Source organism: Pseudophryne corroboree, chromosome 9 (assembly GCF_028390025.1).
Source record: "Pseudophryne corroboree isolate aPseCor3 chromosome 9, aPseCor3.hap2, whole genome shotgun sequence".
Lineage (NCBI taxonomy): Eukaryota > Metazoa > Chordata > Amphibia > Anura > Myobatrachidae > Pseudophryne > Pseudophryne corroboree.
In genome coordinates this window covers 120,327,616-120,347,430 of record NC_086452.1, presented here as the reverse complement: position 1 = coordinate 120,347,430, position 19,815 = coordinate 120,327,616, and the positions used below count along the sequence as shown (strand labels likewise).

The following is a 19,815-nucleotide window of genomic DNA, read 5'->3' as shown; positions in this document are numbered from 1 at the left end:
GATGTGAACACGGTGCATAAAAGGAAAGTTTTAGGTAGAGATCATATTGAGACCAGGTTCAATAAAACAAAGTAATTACATTCTATTAGCTACAGAACTACATTGAAAGCTTAGTCTACATATAACGTGTATCCTTCTGCGGCCCACTCTCACTTTCTACCCCATCTGCGTCACCCCTGTTTGTGTGCCCCTTCCCTTTAGAATGTAAGCTCTCACGAGCAGGGTCCTGATCCCTCATATGCTTTTACGTCTCTTACTTAACCTATCTTCTTTTCAATATTCTTTTTGATGGCACCAAATCCTCAGGTTTTCTGCCATCCTGATAAGTGCAGTTTACTGACGCAGCTATGTTTATATACCCTCTACTTGTCCTATATTGTATTGAACTGTAAGTCACTGACTTCACATTTTGCTTATTTATTTACGCTGTAATTTGGCGCTGCAGATCCCATGTGGCGCCATATAAATAAATGATGATAATAATAATAATCCTATTACAGATGTAAATAGTATAGAAAGCTAGAAACAACACTAACTTATGTGGTGCACTACAGCCTGCTAACGAACGGCTGACTCTGGGACGGATATTTGGCCTTACCCCACTTTATAAAATATTGCACAATAAATCCGGCTAAAATGAATACATTTGGTAAACAATGAACAAATCTGATGTTGGATGGAGTGTGAGGATTTTGGCTCTCCACACCAACTTCACACTTGTATAACATCAGATTTGAGAGAGGAATACTCAAATTTACTCCTTCTAGATTCTAATATTCCAGGCTTCCCCAATTTCTCCAAATAAGAGCGCGTAGAATAATCATTTTCAAGTTTTGACCCAAGCCAATGGTTGTGGAAGAAGTAGCAGCCTAGAAGTGTCATTGTCAGGCTGAAGGGCGGCATTGCACATGTTACAGTGTTGAACAGAATTGTGCCCCAGTGCTACACACTGAGCTCCAAACGCAGAGAAAGACAAATTAAGATTGGTAACACCTAGCAGCCATTAGATAGAGCTTGCAGCACTAGGACGGAAATTTATTTTTTTCCTGTATTTTTGTCTTCATAGAGAGTGGTAGACATATCACCAAACCCATATCTGTCCAGTACAGGGGAAAGAGCCTCCTATTAGTGGATGTAAACTTGGCTTGGGCTAGTTCTGGATCACCAACTGTGGAGCTAAATGTTTCAGTGTGCCCTGCCAGAACCTGCAGCTCCGCAACCCAGAGACACAGGTTCATTAGCTTTGCACTCAATATTGCAAGAAACATTTACGTAAGAAAACAAAGTTTTGTTAATAACAATTAATTACAATTACCTGTTTACTTTAAATTGAATGCTAAAGTACAAAAGCTAATTTTAAAATATATTATTTCAGTACATTCATTTTCTCCTGTTCATGTCTTAATTATACATGATTAAATATTTCTAAAAGCTGAATTGATTCTATAATGTTTCCCTTTAAAAAAAAACAATCATAATTGCTATACAATGTAGTTATTACATGGAACCTTATTGGTTGATGATGATGATGATGTAAAACAGCTCCTTTGATCAAGTTGTAATAGTGCAAATAAGCAAATTTCTTGAAAAAAGTGCATCGTAGTCTCCTTTTCAATTGCTTGTTCAGCAGGTCATAGTTCAACTGCTTGAACGCTTTGAGATATGCGGATTTGACAGATAGGTAACCATTTTATGTGATGTTCTTTATGTAAGTTAAGGCACACTTAGATTAATCGAAGTCCTTTTGGCCAGTTCACCACTATCTTTTATAGCAGGGATGGGGAACCTTTGGCTCTCCAGCTGTTGTTGAACTACACATACCAGCATGCCTTGCTACAGTTTTGCTATATGGCCATGCTAAAACTGTTGCAGGGCATGCTGGGATGTGTAGTTCAACAACAGCTGGAGGGCCGAAGGTTCCCCATCCCTGTTTTATAGTCTCAAATCTGCGATCTTTATTTATCTTCCATCTGGTTCCGAGGACAGTTTCCAGCCTCGATGGAGTCTACAGGCAGAACAGGAAGAACAAGGTGCGAAATGCGGCTCCACACCCCACTCAGCTTATCACTGTCTAGCTCGTGGTGCGATCGGATGCTGTCTGAGCTAATGAATCGTTCCCATATGAAATCTTTCACTTTCTCTTCCAGTTCAGTGAGGGACATGTCTGTGTTCAGTGATTTATCATCCAAGAGCACTGTGAGCACTAGTGCCACTTTCTTGAAGGCAGCATTCTCATGATCACAATATTTGTAAAGGATGAGTAAGGAACTAGGGGGCAGGGTCTCTATGCGGTAAAAGACTGCTGCACGAGCGGTAGATTCAAACCCTGCAGTAAGCTCTTCATCTATCAGCAGTTTTGTAGGGACACCATCAAATTTAGCCATAGAGGGTCCATGAACCATCAAATGCCTAGCATTGTGGGAAATGGCATAGGTACTTGCTAGGCGGTCACTTAAACAGCGTAAAGTGTGTTCCCCATCTTGGGCTGCAGTGAGAATGAACGTAGCAGGTTCAAGTGGTTCGGACTTGTTCAGATGATTCTTCAACATTTTTCCACTTCTCAACCACAAATCGTCCTTCTGTCCAGGGAAATCAGCTTTGAGGCTATTGAACTCATCTTGGAAAATCTGCAGGACTGAGCTGCTGGAACCTGAAGATTCTGTGGGTCCTCTCCATAAGCAGATATAGATAACCACAATAACTGCAATAAAACCTGTAGACAAACAAGACAATGTGTCAAGTTTTACTTGATCTCCATAAGAATAAATGCAAATCATCTGCACCAAATAGAACAAAACCAGCACCTAAATGATGTTGAGTATATGAACTAAAACTAAGCATGGAGTTTGGGTTTGTATGTGAATTTTTATCGGATCTGCAATCTGGAGATTTACTAAAGACATGTCTGACGGAAATTCACATAAAAAAGCCAAATTTAGACAGCAATAGTCTATTGATTATTTAACATAGACAACAATAGAAACACTGGATTTACTAAGCACTGGGTGTAGAACCTGCTGCAAAGCTGACAACAAACCAGATAGATCTGCCTTTGACAGCAGACCTGGTATGAAGGACTGTACAGATCACTACGATCTGTGCAGGCTTTGGTTTGTTATTAAGGATGAAAAGGGTTAATATTTAGATTTTGTTTAAAAAGCAAACAGCTTGTGTGTATGTGTCCCCTTGCCCCCCCCCCCCCCCCCCCTCCCATAAATCACTAAAAAGCCCCGGGCCTCTGAGCCTAGGCTGGTAATGGAAAATAGAAGAAAAATTTGGTGTGGTTCCCTCCTATTATCCATTAACCAGCACTTGGCTGAACAAAATGGGGCAGCTGACTCTAGTGCGGGGTCCACCTCCCATTATGGCAGCCAGCACCAAACTGGTCAGCCCAGGGCTGTAATCCCTAGGGAAGTGGGGACCCCCAAAATGGAGGTTCTCCTCCACAAGGACAAACAGCCATGGGCTGAAAGTCCAGGATGCTTCTTTTCACCCCTCTGGGCTTTGCGTGCAGAGGTAATAGTTTAATTGAATGGTTAAATAATATTGTTCTTTATAGGCAGACTACAGGTCTCTCTTATCGAACCACAAGTGCTGACATGCCTGGAAATCAAGGCAGAGCCGGATTAAGGCTAAGGGGGGCCCGTGCACTTCAAATAACATGGCCTCTAACAAGCACCCATGGACGGCGGTGCTTCGGTAATAAATCCACAAACTGCAGAACACTGCAACATTTAGATGTGTTAATTACATCGCCGTAGTTTGTGGATTTTTTACCGAAGTGCCGTCGTCCATGGGTGCTGTATATGGGCTCATCAGTGTGAGTAATCCGCCATCAATGTGTAGCAGATTTAAAGAACTGCACATATCACTATGATATGTGCAGTCTTTGTTTTGTGATTAAAGGCCAGTACTTGATTTTTAGACAGCAATCAGACTGCAATGCCTTACATCAGGGTCAGAGAGATAACTGACAGTCATTTTTTTATTACAGTACTTTTTTTATAATGAGATAGGAGAATACTTTTCAATGATAGAACTATAAATATAAGACAGTAAGTATATTTCATACAATTTAGTATAGGCCCTCAAAAGAGGTTGGGGCTGTGTTACCGGTGGTCAGCATCCCGATGCCGGGATCCCGGCTGCAGAATGCCGGCGGGAGGGGGCGAGTGCAATGAAGCCCCTTGCGGGCTCGATCGCCACAGGTTCTATTACCACTCTATGGGTGTCGTGGACACCCACGAGTGGGAATGGTCCCTTCTAGTCGGCATGTCGACTGTCGGTATTTTGAGTGTTCGGGATGCAGGGAGAGGTATTGTGACCGTCGGTCACATAACTACATCCCCTGAAAAGCTTGGGCTGTGCATTAACAAATGTCCAGGAACAGGAATCACCGCAGGGGGTACTTAGACCCAGAGCAGAACGTCTTATGATCAAAGGTGTCACGAGACACTGAATTATACGGTCACAGGATACTGTGAATAATATTGTGATAGGTATTTGTTACCATTGTTTCCTAGTGGATTTTGAAAAAATTATTGGAGGATCACAGTTGGATGTCCTGAAGTCCTTGTTTTACTACTTTTGACAAATAGGTTATCAATTCTATTTTACTGTATATTAAAATAAAAGTTATGTTTTAATTAAGTAACCTTTGCATGCCCATTATGTAATGTCAAGTTTAATTGCCCCCAACAAAAAGTCTTCTTTTTCTACTGTATTTGGATGTATCTATCTAACTCTGGGGAGAACCGCGGACCCCATGATATCACTGGAATGTCATTGAATGTGTGGTAGTTGGCATTGTTCTTAATTAATACCTTTGCATATTTCCTGTGTCTTGCGTGCCTTTGTATACTGGAAACCAAAGGGAATTCCAGTGCGGATCCTTCACCCAAAAATCAGGAACCCCATGAGAATGCATATCTCCCTCCTTCCATCAAGCAGCCAGGTTCTACGTGGGTTTACTAAATTCTTTATTTTAACAATGTTGTAATAAAGAGGGAATTGGAGTCATAAGAGGTCATGGGCCAAGTTATGTTCCTTGGTGAAATATCAATAAATGTATAAGTGGTGAGATGTGGGAGGGATTAACTTACCCATACCACTTGATGAGACCATGGGGGTGGATGGCACCGGAGAGGGGTGGGGTTTACAATTCCTTACTCACTTTCCTCAGTGTCAGTTTTATGATATCAAGTCCACATGTAATTGTCCTAAGCAATAATACTATGCTAACTGCAGGCAGCAAAATTTATTTAATCGGCCAAAAAGTCAATATTCCTCTACTCTTTTTTTTAATTTTACATTACTTATATACGTTCTGTAAATCTTTTGTGTCTTTTATTTTTCTTCAATAAAGCCTTCTAAATATTTTTGCCTGTTACTAAACTTATCTTTTATACCCATTCTTATAGCTCCAGGCCTGTAATACTGGAGGAGACATAGACCATTCATGCTACTTGTAACTTTCTATTAGTAAGGCTAGTATACCACAGAACCACCTAGTATACCATATAACCAATTACATTTAGTGAACTATTATATATGCAATTATTGATGATAATCTATTTCAGTAACTTATTAATTGTTGATGTATAGCATCTTACCAATAACACTTGGTACCAACATGCTCCACGTAGCGTGTATGTTTATACTCTCTTTTTTATCTACTAGAGGGGATGATGATCTGTCAGTGGGTTGTTTCGCTTCATGGATCTCCCCCAGCCTTTCTGGGACTCTTTTTCTTACGACAGATTGTTTTATATACGTAGCAGCAGATGCTGGTGTCGTTGTGTCAGCAGCTGTATTGTCTTTATTAACAAACGGCTCTGATGAGTATAAAGATAGCTTTTCAATGGCAGGATGTTCTGGCCCCTTTGTGCCACACACTTGTGTCACAGTGTCAGCAGTTGCATTGTCTTTGTCAACAGAGGGCTCTGATGAGTTTGAAGTTGACTTTTTAATGGCAGGATGTTCTGGCTTCTTAGCGCAAGACGCTGGTGTTGTTGTGTCATCAGTTATTTCATCTTTATCAACAGATGGCTCTGGTGAAGATGATGTTGGATTTTCTGGCCCCTCTGTGCCACACACGTGTGTTGCTGTGTCAGCCATTGCATTGTCTTTGTCAACAGATGGCTCTGATGAGTATGAAATTGGATTTTCAATGGCAGGATGTTCTGGCTCCTTTCCACCAGATGCTGGTGTCATTGTTTCAACAGTTACTTCACCTTTATTAACAGATGGCTCTGGTGAGTATGAAGATGTCTTTTCAATGGTAGGGTGTTCTGGGCCCTTTGCACCAGATACTGGTGTCGTTGTGTCAGCAGTTGCTTTGTCTTCATGAGCAGATGGCTTTGGTGAGTATGAAATCGGCATTTCAATGGCAGGGTGTTCTGGGCTTTTTGTGTCACACACTTGTGTCACTGTGTCAGCAGTTGCTTTATCTTTGTCAAAAGTTGGCTCTGGGGAGTATGAAGTTGGCTTTTCAATAACAGGATGTTCTGGAACCTTTGCACCAGATGCTGGTGTCGTTGTGTCAGGAGTTGCTTTGTCAACAGATGACTCTATTGAGTATGAAGTTGGCTTTTCAATGATAGGCTGTACTGGCCCCTTTGCACTAGATGCTGGTGTTGTTGTGACAGCAGTTGCTTTGTCTTTATCGGCTGATGGCTCTAGGGAGTATGACGTTGGTTTTGCAATGGCAGACTCATCTGGCTCATCTGTACCAGATACTGGTGTTGTTGTGTCAGCAGTTTCTTTGTCTTTGTCAACAATGAGCTCTGGGAAGTATGAAGTTGTCTTTTCAATGGCAGGGTGTTCTGGGTCCTTTGTGCCAGATGCTTGTGTCATCATGTCAGCAGTTACTTTGTGTTTATCAACATATGGCTCTGATGAGGTTGAAGTTGGGATTTCAATGGATGGATGTTCTGGACCCTCTGCACCAGATGTTGGAGTTGCTGTGTCAGCGGTTGCTTTGTCTTTATCAGCAGATGACTCTGGGGAGTATGAAGTTGGTTCTGCAATGGCAGACTCTTCTGGCTCATTTGCACCAGATACTGGTGTCGTTGTATCAGGAGTTGCTTTGCCTTTGTCAACAATGAGGTCTGGGAAGTATTGAGTTGTTTTTTCAATGGCGGGATGTTCTGGATCCTTTGTGCCAGATGCTTGTGTCATTGTGTCAGCAGTTACTTTGTGTTTATCAACATATGGCTCTGATGAGGTTGAAGTTGGGGTTTCAGTGGCGGGATTTTTTTTCTCAGGTGAGATATTTATTTCTTCTAGGTCTTTGGCGAGTTGTTCTGTCATTACTTCTGATTGAACAATTATATTATCAGTGATTTCTTGTTTTCCATCCACTGAAGATTTTAGATGATGTCCTTCTTTTCCATTTGAGGGACGAAGATCATCATGGCATAATTTAGAATTTACAGATGTATGGTCATGTGAGAGCTGAGGAACCTCGGAGGTTAGCTGTGCTGAATTAGTTGGTTGCTTATTCAGAGGTTCATTACCATATAATGCTTGCTGTAAATTCGGTTGAATTTGTTTCTCCTCTGGGTGGACTGATGGTGCTGGGTCCATAATTTGTGTTGAAGATTTTATTTAGTGGATAGTTTTTAGTTTGCCTTTGTGTTCTCCACGTTTCTTAGGTAATTCTAGTAATTTCTATAACCCAGACAAGTGATGAGAACTTCGTCTTTTCATTATATCTGTCTTTACATGCTATGACCCAATCTCCTCTGAATCTGCTAGGAGAAAAGAATAAAAGGTTTAATATAAAGCAATATCTAGATACTAGTCTTTATGGTACAGTATAGGCTAATTAATAGGGAGCGATTCAATTAGGTTCAGGGTTTTATGCCGAGATGTTTAATTACCCATCATTTTACCTGCGCGCAACCCTGAGGCTGCAAGGAAAAGTCCTCCCTCTGGGGTTTAGCGCACACGGTTTCTGAAGCTAACTTAATCGAACAGCGCGTTCATCAACAGGGATCAATAGGCCTGATTCAGAGGTTTACGCTACTTGCATCACTGCTGCATCTTTGGACAACATCTACAGAGAAAAAAGCCTCCTGCCATCATCGCGGATCCAAGTGCTGCACTGCAGCCACCAGCCATCTGAGAAAGCTTACCGGAACTCCTCTGGACGCAGTCCCCGACCTCGACCCACCTACAAAACGGGGGTGACATTATGATAAAGATCCCCGTTGCTGTCCTCTCTCTGCCGCCAATCAGCCACAGCATGCCAATCATGCTTCAGCTTAGGAGGCACTGTGAGTGATCTCGTAGTACAAGATTGGCACATGCGCAGCACAGATCTTGTACACGCGCCGTTCAAGAAACATCGGAGTTGTGCGTAAACTATCGGGTTTACATACAACTCCGAATCAGATGCAATACCAACTATTCACAATGTAGGACCAATACATTTTCATTCATTCATTATATAATTCCATGTATGAATGGACTTTTCTGCATTTTCCATAGTGATTTCAGACTAAAAAAAAACAAAACATTTTGATCTTAAAGACCAAAATCCAACATAGGGGGTAATTCAGTCCTGATTGCTGAAGTGCGAATTCACAAGGTGGCTGATTATCGATCGACTGCGCGTGTGTACGGATAGTAGCGTGCACGCGCAAAGCCAAACTGTCAAAAAATCAAACAACTTTTTTGATCGCTAGCCGTGCGCAAGTTGATTGACAGGAAGCAGGTGTTTGGGGGTGGTAACTGGCCGTTTTCTGGGAGTGTCAGGAAAAAAGCAGGCGTGCACAAGCGTTATCAGGGAGGGTGTGTGACGTCAGCTCCGGACCCGATCAGTCTGTTTCTATCGTACTGTTAGGAGTAAGTCCTGGGCTAAGCACAGACTGGAAAAATCATTTGATGGTGAGGGGTTGCGAACAGATTTGTAGCTGACTGGCGTTTGCAGAGATTTTCACAAGGCGTACGCAGACTTGCACGGGGCGGGTATTATCTCTGTCTGGGAAGCGACTATCTGATCGCAAACCTCTGCAAATTCGCAGAGGAGCAATCAGGTCTGAATGATGCCCATAGTCCAGTCCATGCCAAATTCATTCACTCATTTGTAGTCATGACAATGAAATGTATCCATTCAAGCAGTTGTCATAAACTAATAATTTTTGATGACTGCGATTTGAGACATGGGGGTACATTTACTAACATTCGTAATTTCCGAAAATAGGTCAAAGTTCAATCACGAATGACATCGACAGTGTAAAACTGCAACTTTTTGAATTTATTACGATGGATTTACTAAGCTGTCGTATTCGGGTTTTTCTTTTCTTCCGATGTCGATGTCATTCGTTTTTTTTTTCCTAATTTTACGGCAGTGATTAGCAAAACACTGCCGTTTTTTTTTACAATCAATCTCGGCCGGATCTGTGTGATCCGTGCTGGGGTTCTTTTTATTTTTTATTTTTAATTAAACAATGTAAAATCCCCCCAAAAAATGCGTGGGGTCCCCCCTCCTAAGCATAACCAGCCTCGGGCTCTTTGAGCCGATCCTGGTTGCAGAAATATGGGAAAAAAATGACAGGGGTTCCCCCATATTTAAGCAACCAGCATCGGGCTCTGCGCCTGGTCCTGGTCCCAAAAATACGGGGGACAAAAAGAGTAGGGGTCCCCCGTATTTTTAAAACCAGCACCGGGCTCCACTAGCTGGACAGATAATGCCACAGCCGGGGGTCACTTTTATATAGTGCCCTGCGGCCGTGGCATCAAAAATCCAACTAGTCACCCCTGGCCGGGGTACCATGGGGGAGTGGGGACCCCTTCAATCAAGGGGTCCCCCCCCCCCAGCCACCCAAGGGCCAGGGGTGAAGCCCGAGGCTGTCCCCCCCCATCCAATGGGCTGCGGATGGGAGGGCTGATAGCCTTTGTTGTAAAATAAAAGATATTGTTTTTAGTAGCAGTACTACAAGTCCCAGCAAGCCTCCCCCGCATGCTGGTACTTGGAGAACCACAAGTACCAGCATGCGGCGGAAAAACGGGCCCGCTGGTACCTGTAGTACTACCACTAAAAAAATACCCAAAAAAACACAAGACACACACACCGTGAAAGTATAATTTTATTACATACATACACACATACATACATACTTACCTTATGTTCTCACGCAGGTCGGTCCTCTTCTCCAGTAGAATCCAAGGGGTACCTGTTGAAGAAATTCTACTCACGAGATCCAGGGGTCCAGGCTCCTCGGCAAATCCAGGGATAATCCACGTACTTGAATAAAACAAAAAAACGGTTGCCCGACCACGAACTGAAAGGTGACCCATGTTTGCACATGGGTCACCTTCCCACGAATGCCAGAAACCCACTTTGCCTTCTGGCTAAGTGGGTTTCTTCAGCCAATCAGGGAGTGCCACGTTGTAGCACTCTCCTGATCAGCTGTGTGCTCCTGTCTTCACTGACAGGCAGCACGCGGCAGTGTTACAATGTAGCGCCTATGCGCTACATTGTAACCAATGATGGGAACTTTCTGCTCAGCGGTGACGTCACTTTAGGTCAACCGCAGGGCACAAAGTTCCCATCATTGGTTACAATGTAGCGCATAGGCGCTACATTGTAACACTGCCGTGTGCCGCCTGTCAGTGAGGACAGGAGCACACAGCTGATCAGTAGAGTGCTACAACGTGGCACTCCCTGATTGGCTGAAGAAACCCACTTAGCCAGAAGGCAAAGTGGGTTTCTGGCATTCGTGGGAAGGTGACCCATGTGCAAACATGGGTCACCTTTCAGTTCGTGGTCGGGCAACCGTTTTTTTGTTTTATTCAAGTACGTGGATTATCCCTGGATTATCCGAGGAGCCTGGACCACTGGATCTGGTGAGTAGAATTTCTTCAACAGGTACCCCTTGGATTCTACTGGAGAAGAGGACCGACCTGCGTGGGAACATAAGGTAAGTATGTATGTATGTGTGTATGTATGTAATAAAATTATACTTTCACGGTGTGTGTGTCTTGTGTTTTTTTGGGTATTTTTTTAGTGGTAGTACTACAGGTACCAGCGGGCCCGTTTTTCCGCCGCATGCTGGTACTTGTGGTTCTCCAAGTACCAGCATGCGGGGGAGGCTTGCTGGGACTTGTAGTACTGCTACTAAAAACAATATCTTTTATTTTACAACAAAGGCTATCAGCCCTCCCATCCGCAGCCCATTGGATGGGGGGGGACAGCCTCGGGCTTCACCCCTGGCCCTTGGGTGGCTGGGGGGGGGGGACCCCTTGATTGAAGGGGTTCCCACTCCCCCAGGGTACCCCGGCCAGGGGTGACTAGTTGGATTTTTGATGCCACGGCCGCAGGGCACTATATAAAAGTGACCCCCGGCTGTGGCATTATCTGTCCAGCTAGTGGAGCCCGGTGCTGGTTTTAAAAATACGGGGGACCCCTACTCTTTTTGTCCCCCGTATTTTTGGGACCAGGACCAGGCGCAGAGCCCGATGCTGGTTGCTTAAATATGGGGGAACCCCTGTCATTTTTTTCACCATATTTCTGCAACCAGGATCGGCTCAAAGAGCCCGAGGCTGCTTATGCTTAGGAGGGGGGACCCCACGCAATTTTTTTTTAAAAAATAAGCACTTTCCCACCCCTTCCCACTGATATACATGCACGGATCTCATGGATCCGTGCATGCCTATCCAAACACGAATAAAAAAAAAAGTTCTGTTTTTTTTTAGCACTTTTTTACGAGTTGTAATTTTTCACGGCAGTGTTTGTTCTTTTTTTGCTTTGCACTTCTTAGTAAATGACCGAGATTCATACTTAAACAGCCGCGTTTTGACCGATGGTGTATTCATTCGTAATTTTTTACCTGAACTAGCAAAAAATTACGAATGCCCTCATCACTGCCGTGATTAGTGTTTAGTAAATGACCGAGATTAACCGAGATGACACTTTGAAGAAAAAACGGCATCTCGGTCAAAATCGGGAGCTTAGTAAATATACCCCCATGGAATCCGACTATAAAATGTAGGTCAATGATTTGTTTGCTGCTATAAAAAATGGATAGAAAATACAATTAAGACAATGTAAATAGAACAGGTCAATGGGGGTCATTCAGACCTGATCGTTCGCTAGCAGTTTTTTGCAGCACTGCGATCAGATAGTCGCCGCCTACTGGGGAATGTATTTTAGCTGTGCAAGTGTGCGAACGCATGTGCAGCCAAGTGGTACAAAAAGATCCTTTGCAGTTCTGAGTAGCCAAGGACTTACTCAGCCGCTGCGATCACTTCAGCCTGTCCGGGAGCGTATCTCTAGGGGGAAGTGACCAACCTTTGGCGCTATTGGTTAATACTCAGAAATGGTAGTTTATTAAAGAGTGAATAAAATGCAGTTTCGTGCACAAATTATTAAATTATTAAATTGTAAAAATTATATTATATATAAAAAATGTAAAAAATAGTGGTTAGTAACAAGAGAATGCAGTGAAATTCTGTTATCTCTTCCTATGTCAATTTGAGAATTGTACGCAAAGTATATATAGGTGTAATAAATATAGTATTTTAAAATGAAGGCAATGGGATCTGTCTAGATATGAACTTGTTTAATAGGCTGATAATCGTTAAAATGACAGTGTTAATTTGTACCTTAATACCTGAGCGCGCTCTTTGCGGTATTACCACTAGCAAACAGTATGAGTGACAGTAGCAATAAAATAAAAAAATATAAAAAATAAAATAAAACAATTGACACTTTGTATAAGATTTATAAAAGGTAATGGAGACCGGTCTCCTGCTCTGTGAGAGAGAATGGTGACTCGTTATGTAAACGTCCTGGCAGGACGTTCTATGTCCGCAAAGGTCCGTAATTAATGAGTTCCTGGTGATCGGTAATTCCAGTCTAGCGTACTCACAGTGCTTCAGCGTTCAGGTGAAAAAGATCCTTTGCAGTTCTGAGTAGCCAAGGACTTACTCAGCCGCTGCGATCACTTCAGCCTGTCCGGGAGCGTAATTGACGTAGACACCCACCCTGCAAACGCTTGGACGCGCCTGCATTTTTCCGAGCCCCTCCCAGAAAATGGTCAGTTGCCACCCACAAACGCCATCTCCCTGTCAATCTCCTTGCGATCGGCTGTGCGAATGGATTCTTCGTAAAACTCATCGCACAGCAACAATCCGCTTTGTACCCGTGCAACGCGCCTGCGCATTGCGGTGCATATGCATGCGCAGTTCTGATCTGATCGCAGCGAAAAAAACTAGCGTGTGATCAGGTCTGAATGACCTCTAACACTACTTGCTCTTTGCTTTGCTCCCAAATCCAAATCAAGCCCAATATATTATTTTCAATACTGGTACAGTGGGCCCCTATAACTGGATTTCCTATGAGGCACTGCATAATTCAGGTAAGCATACAAAGCCATGGTGTGAACAAAAACAACTGTTGGACATTGGGGGTCAATCAGACCTGATCGCATGCTAGGGTTTTTCCGCTGCCCACTATTTATAGGACACATGCAGGAGCAGCCAGTACTTACCCTACATGCAAAAATAATAAATGTATTTGCCTCCCTTGCCTTGCAACATGGTTTGATTCGGACTCAAAGTTAGTTGTTTTTTTTTTGCTTTGCTCCCAGAATAAGCCCCTTTGTGTGTAGCATAGAGCTTTATTTAATAAAACATATGCAAAATAATCTATAATATAAAAAATTGAAACAAAACTAAAGACATTTGAGAAAAGATGAATTGGTGTATGTTTTTAAAGAGACATACTGCAGTCGTCTCCAAACTTAATTGGGGTGTGGACTACTTAAGAAAAATGAAACCTGGCTAATTACCGAATGTTCCTTCCGCTGCTGCCTCTTGCTTGCTCGGGGATAGGGCAGGTAATCCCTATCTACGGGTCCTGCATTTCCCTAATGCATGTGCGCTCCTGTGAAAGTGAGTGTGGCTTTGCAACTATATTAGTTACACATAATGCCCACAGTAGTGCTCCTTACACATAATGCCCCCGGTATAGTGCCAGTTACACGTAATACTCCCAGCAGTGCCAGACACACATAATGCCCCAAGCAGTGCCAGATACACATAATGACCCCAGCAGTGCCAGATACACATACTGCCCCCAGCAGTGCTAGATACACATATTCCCCTCAGCAGTGCCAGATACACATACTGCCCCCAGCTGTGCCAGATACACATAATGACCCCATCAATTCCAGATACACGCAATGCGCCCAGCAGTGGCAGATACATGTAGTGCACCCAGCAGTACCAGATACGTGTAATGTCCTCAGCAGTGCCAGATATAATGCCCATTCAGCAGAGCCGGATTAAGACTGCATGGGGCCCTACTCTAGGAAAATTAATAATTTAGGACCCCCTCTTCCGATGCATTGATATATAAAATTGATACTCACTGATTTCTAAACACAGGTTATACTGACATCACATCCTTCATACACACAGGCCACACTAATATCACACACCCAGTGTCGGACTGGGGTGTGAAAGGCCCACCGGGGAATGCAGTCGTAGGGGCCCATGCATATGGGAATGGTTAGGCCATCAGTGGGGTACCCATCGATGGTCACCATCATTTGTAACATTGATGTGTAACTTCGATGGTGTGAAACCATCTGCAAGGGGACAATCAATGGTTTCACCAACCAATGGTCACCCCTGCTTTACAATTCAGTAGACTGTGGGCCAATGAGATCCGGGGGCAGAGCATCGCGGGAGTGTCGGGGGCAGAGCTAAGCTCCATGTCACAGCACTTTGTAAAAAAACAATATGTATATTTGTTGCTTGTGCATTATAGATGGTGGGAAACCATCTGATTCTCTCATATCTATGGCAAAAGTATTCAACATTGGTCATAGACCATCGATAATTTTGAGTGCCAATGCATTCCAACTTCTCCATCTCATGTTCGGACACTTTAATCTCTGGAATACTCTCCTTCAATGACATATAACTTCAGAGACCTAGTAATGGTGTCACACCTGTATGTAAAGGTATATTCCTGCTGGGTATATCATCTGGGAGTATAAAGTTATACATCTACCACCATATTGGCAAGCTAGTCTCAGGGTCCGGATGATAGGTCAACATACACTAGGTCGACAGTCAATAGGTTGCCGTGACAATGGTCGACATACCAGAAGGTCGACATGACTTTTTTGGATTTGTTTTTATTTTTTTACCTTTTTCCATACTTTACCATCCACATGGATTACGATTGGGAATAGTAACCTTGCCCGAAGCATGGCGAGCAAAGCAAGAGTATATGGTACACTTACTGGGGGTCCATGTGCTTATACAGGTTGAGTATCCCTTATCCAAAATGCTTGGGACCAGAGGTATTTTGGATATGGGATTTTTCCGTATTTTGGAATAACTGCATACCATAATGAGATATCATGGTGATGGGACCTAAATCTAAGCGCAGAATTCATTTATGTTTCATATACACCTTATACACAAAGCCTGAAGGTCATTTGATACAATATTTTTTATAACTGTGTATTAAACAAAGTTTGTGTACATTGAGCCATCAAAAAACAAAGGTTTCACTATCTCACTCTCACTCAAAAAAGTCCGATATGGGATACTCAACCTGTACAAAGAAAACAACACCAATAAAACACCTGAAAAAGTTATGTCAACCTTTTACCTGTTGACCTTTTGTGCATGTCAACCTAGACACTGTCGACCTGCTATACCACACCTGCTAGTCTCTATGTCCACCAATACTGCAGAACTGAATGGAACAAACTGATATAGCACCAAAAGGTATCTTATTATCATTATAAGATGGCACTTTGCACTCCATATACATAAGTGGCACTTGTAACTACTGATTAGATCCGGATGAGTCATTTTTATGAGTGTATAGTAATACTGATGTCAAGTGTATAGCAAGCTGAGTATACAATGCAATATGCAATCCAAGGGACACAGTAATGGGGGGTACACACGGAGAGATGGATTGCTTAGAAATTAAGCACAGATCTCTCCGTGTGTATGCCCCACAGCGATAGCGATGCGCGGCCCCGCTGATTCTAGATTGGCCAAATCTAGTTAGCTCGCTCACTTCACCACTGGGTGAAGTGAGCATCTTCGTCCCCCCTCGCTTAGCACCCATCGCAAATATATGAAATACAAAGTACAAGATATCTACAGAATAATCAGTTCCACTGAGTTCCCACCCACAAAAGTATCAAGCAATGTAACTATTTGGGGATTTAGCAACAATAAATCTGATTCCATTACTCCAATCAAAGATTTCTATTTTACATTCATCAAAAATATAAAAGTCAACTTGTGTGTCACTTAGGGCCCGATTCAGACCTGATCACTGCTTTTTTCGTACAGCGGGTGATTATCGTTTGCGCACGCGCATCGCCAAACAACAGGCATCGCCAAACAGCAACAAGCTGGTGCAAAAATTTCGATCGCACAGCCATTCGCAAGCTGATTGAAAGGCAGAGGCCGTTTGTGGGTGGTAACCTTTTCTTTGAGTGTCAGGGAAAACGCAGGTGTTCCCAAGCGTTTTCTGGGAGGGTGTGTGACGTCCGCTCCGGCCACAATCATCGTTTTCGCACTGTAGGAGTAAGTCCTGGGCTACGCACAGACTGCACACACTGGAAAAACCATTCAATGGTGAGTGAGTTGCGAACGGATTTGTAGCTGTCCGCTGACTGAGGGACATTTTCACATGGCGTACACTATGATCGCACACTTGCACGTGCGAATTTACACTCCCCCTGGGTGGCGACTATCTGATCGCAGGACAACAAAATTAGCAGCACAGCGATCAGGTCTGAATTAGGCTTTAAGTTTGATTACTTGCAAAGACTGTAAAAGAAGACATCATTAAAATAAATTAGGGTTTTTTTTTTGTTTGTTTAAGAAACTCTAAAAGGATAATTTCATCCAAATCTGAAAATTCTGTTTTGTTTTTTTTCCATTAGAATTCCATAAATCATACATTAATGCTGAAGATTCACCTATCTGGGGGCTTCTGTTTAACCAAACCTGGCAGGTCGCCTGATGTCTGCAGTGGTCTGGCAATAACCACCTTGCTTCAGCAAAAGTGGGTGGCACTTTATATACCAGCTGTCGGGATCCCAGCGCTCAGCATACCAACGCCAGAATCCCAATCACTGGTATACCGACAAGTATTCTCCCTCTTGGGGGTGTACACAACACCCCTGGAGGGAAAATAAATAGCATTGTGCGCATAGCACGCCACTGTGACTGCAGCGTGGTGAGCCCACATGGGTCTCTTTTGCGCTCACCCCGCTGACGGCATTCCGGCGGTCGGGATCCCGATGCCGGTTTGCTGGGCGCCGGGATCCCAAGTGCCGGCAAGCCATACCACACCTGCAGAAGCTAGTATCATTCCTGGGGACCACCCACTGCACACAGATATTTTGCATTAATGTTTTGATAGAATTCCATCCACAATGGAATTATTACTTTTGGGAGGAGTTACCCTTTAAAATAGGTATTAACAGAGACTATAGTTCCCTGTCTACTAAAATATCAAACATAAGAATTAAGAACAGGTCTTTAATGACTTGTTTTACAGTATGTGTTCCTTCATCATTCTCTACCCTTGTCTGTCACCTATGTAACCTTTGCCCCTTCCTGCTTTTGCACAATCATCTATAATCTTTCAGAAATGTTTGCATTGCCTCTGCATATTAAGTAGGCTTGACTTATGCATTTAGAAGTCAGACCAACCAGGCCAGTTTTCTTATGCTCAAAATAACTGACCTCACATTAGTACAAGCCCTTCGCTACTGGGCGTCTTAGAACAACACCTTATTGGTGTGTCTCCCAGCAAAACCATTTAGAATATAAATTGTTTGGACATAATCCAGTACCCATTTGTTGCATTTATAACCACTTATCTACCTGCCTTGAACCATATTAAAGTACCCTGCATGGGTAATGTAAGGGGATGGATACAAAAAAGACTTTCTTGTCTGGTATCTAATATCTTTCTATAAAGCATACTTCCCTATACTCCTGAAAGTCCTCAGAGACTCCTGAATTTCAGGGAGGTCTCCCAGAGAGAAGAGAAAACTCTCCTGGATTCTGCACACCTCTCCAGTGGGGTGGTGGTGCCACAATTATAACATTCGCAGAGCCACACCCCCAGCACCTGCCACTTGCAACTCCTGCCCCGGAATGTCCTAGTGGGCAGCATTATGAGGTAGGTAAGAAAGCCTCATCTCAATATGGTATGATAGGTTTCTTGCAGTTAGTCCACTGGCTACAGTAGATGTTCTTCTTAAGGTGGGTACACACTAATAGATATATCTGCAGATCAATTGATCTGCAGATATATCTATGGACGGATCGGGCAGTGTGTTCAGCATACACACTGATGAACTGGGCGGGCGTGTACACACGCCCGCCCAGTTCAGCTGTCAATCACCGGCGGCCACCGCAGCATGTGTACGGGCGGTCGGCCGACCACCCCGTACACACACAGCGACGCGCCAATATATCGGTAGATATATTGGCCGTCGGCTGTGCTGCATAGCCAACGCGATACGTCTGTGAACGACGGAGTTCACAGACGTATCGGCCGTACACACTGGCCGACGGTCCCGCGATATATCGGCCGTTCAAGAGAACGGCCGATATATCTACCAGTGTGTACGGGCCTTTACTGTAGTCCAAAGCTGCTTTAACTCTTCCTTTAATGATTTTTAAATGTCAAACTTCATCAGACTTATAATGTGACGTTTTCATTCAATACCCGCAAATATTGGTATCACCCAAATGTAAGAAGGAGGGACCACAGCAGACATCTCCAATATCTGCTGCAGTCCCTCCACTTCCGACAGCAGCTGCAACGCCCATAGGTTTCTACTGGGGATTTGATGCTGTCAGATGTACTAAGCTCTGGAATGCGAAACATCCCGGAGTTTGTCCCGCGCAGCTAACGCCATATGAGATGGCATTGTGCTGTTGTAGCCTATGGGTTACACAACACAAATGTAATGCATGCGTGGCAATGACCGCCACACATACGTGGTACATAGACCGTGCATGCTCAGGAGTCCCGACACAGGAGTGATGTCTGATGATGATGATGATGATGATGACTGAGGATGCGGTCTCCTCACTCTGTGCACATGGCAGGGACGGGCTCATTTCGTGGCCTCTGCTGGCGCGTGTGCACACTGTTATAATCACATACTGCAATACTGTTAGGGGCGTGTATATCGGTCCTAGATTGCAATGCATATATGATTGTTGACAAATTGGCCCCTTATTCACAGCAGACAGCTGTGAATCAGCAATAAATATTTAAAACCAGACAGCCCTTCTTAGGTAGGAGAAGGGATTCATCTCCAGCAAAGAAAGTGTTAAAAAAGGAAAAGAAAAAGAAGCATAATGGTGACAGGCAGACACTGACACATACCTCTGAGATACAGGAACTTGCAATCCTCCACTCTCTGCAGTAAGAGACGTACACAGCAAGTTATTCTATATTTGTCCTCAGTACAAGTTTCCTATGTAACTTCCACTTCTAGCACAGAAACGAAAGTGAGCAGAAAACAGCCCTGTGTCAGGAAGGGAGTTTCCTGATCTTTGGCACCATCACTTATATAGTGACTAGTGGGAAGGGGAGGGTGTAGTGCAGCACAGCATTGAGGGATATGTAGTTCTATGCTGTACAGACAGATATATTTATCAGAGGTCCCAAACAAATGGAACTACAAACAATGGGCCTAATTCAGACCTGTTAGCTCGCTAGGGTTTTTTTTGCACTGCTGCGTACAGATAGTTGCCGCACATAGGGGAGTGTATTTTCGCTTTGCAAGTGTG

The 19,815-nt window shown here is 43.5% G+C and overlaps 1 protein-coding gene across 2 annotated transcripts; it reads right to left on the bottom strand.

Annotated features, from left to right (window-relative positions):
- Positions 1-401: 401 nt before the first annotated feature.
- Positions 402-19,569, bottom strand: LOC134957710 (torsin-1A-interacting protein 2-like). Of its 2 annotated transcripts, none has more exons than XM_063939807.1 (3): positions 19,409-19,569; positions 5,613-7,754; positions 402-2,713 (listed from the first exon to the last, which is right to left on the bottom strand). In XM_063939807.1, the coding sequence occupies exons 2-3, from the start codon at positions 7,585-7,587 to the stop codon at positions 1,956-1,958; spliced, it is 2,733 nt and encodes a 910-aa protein (XP_063795877.1). In that variant the 5' UTR covers positions 7,588-7,754; positions 19,409-19,569; the 3' UTR covers positions 402-1,955. The 2 variants fall into 2 exon arrangements, with proteins under 2 accessions (XP_063795877.1, XP_063795878.1); XM_063939808.1 differs by having other exon boundaries at positions 5,613-7,751.
- Between the last annotated feature and the right edge of the window lie 246 nt (positions 19,570-19,815).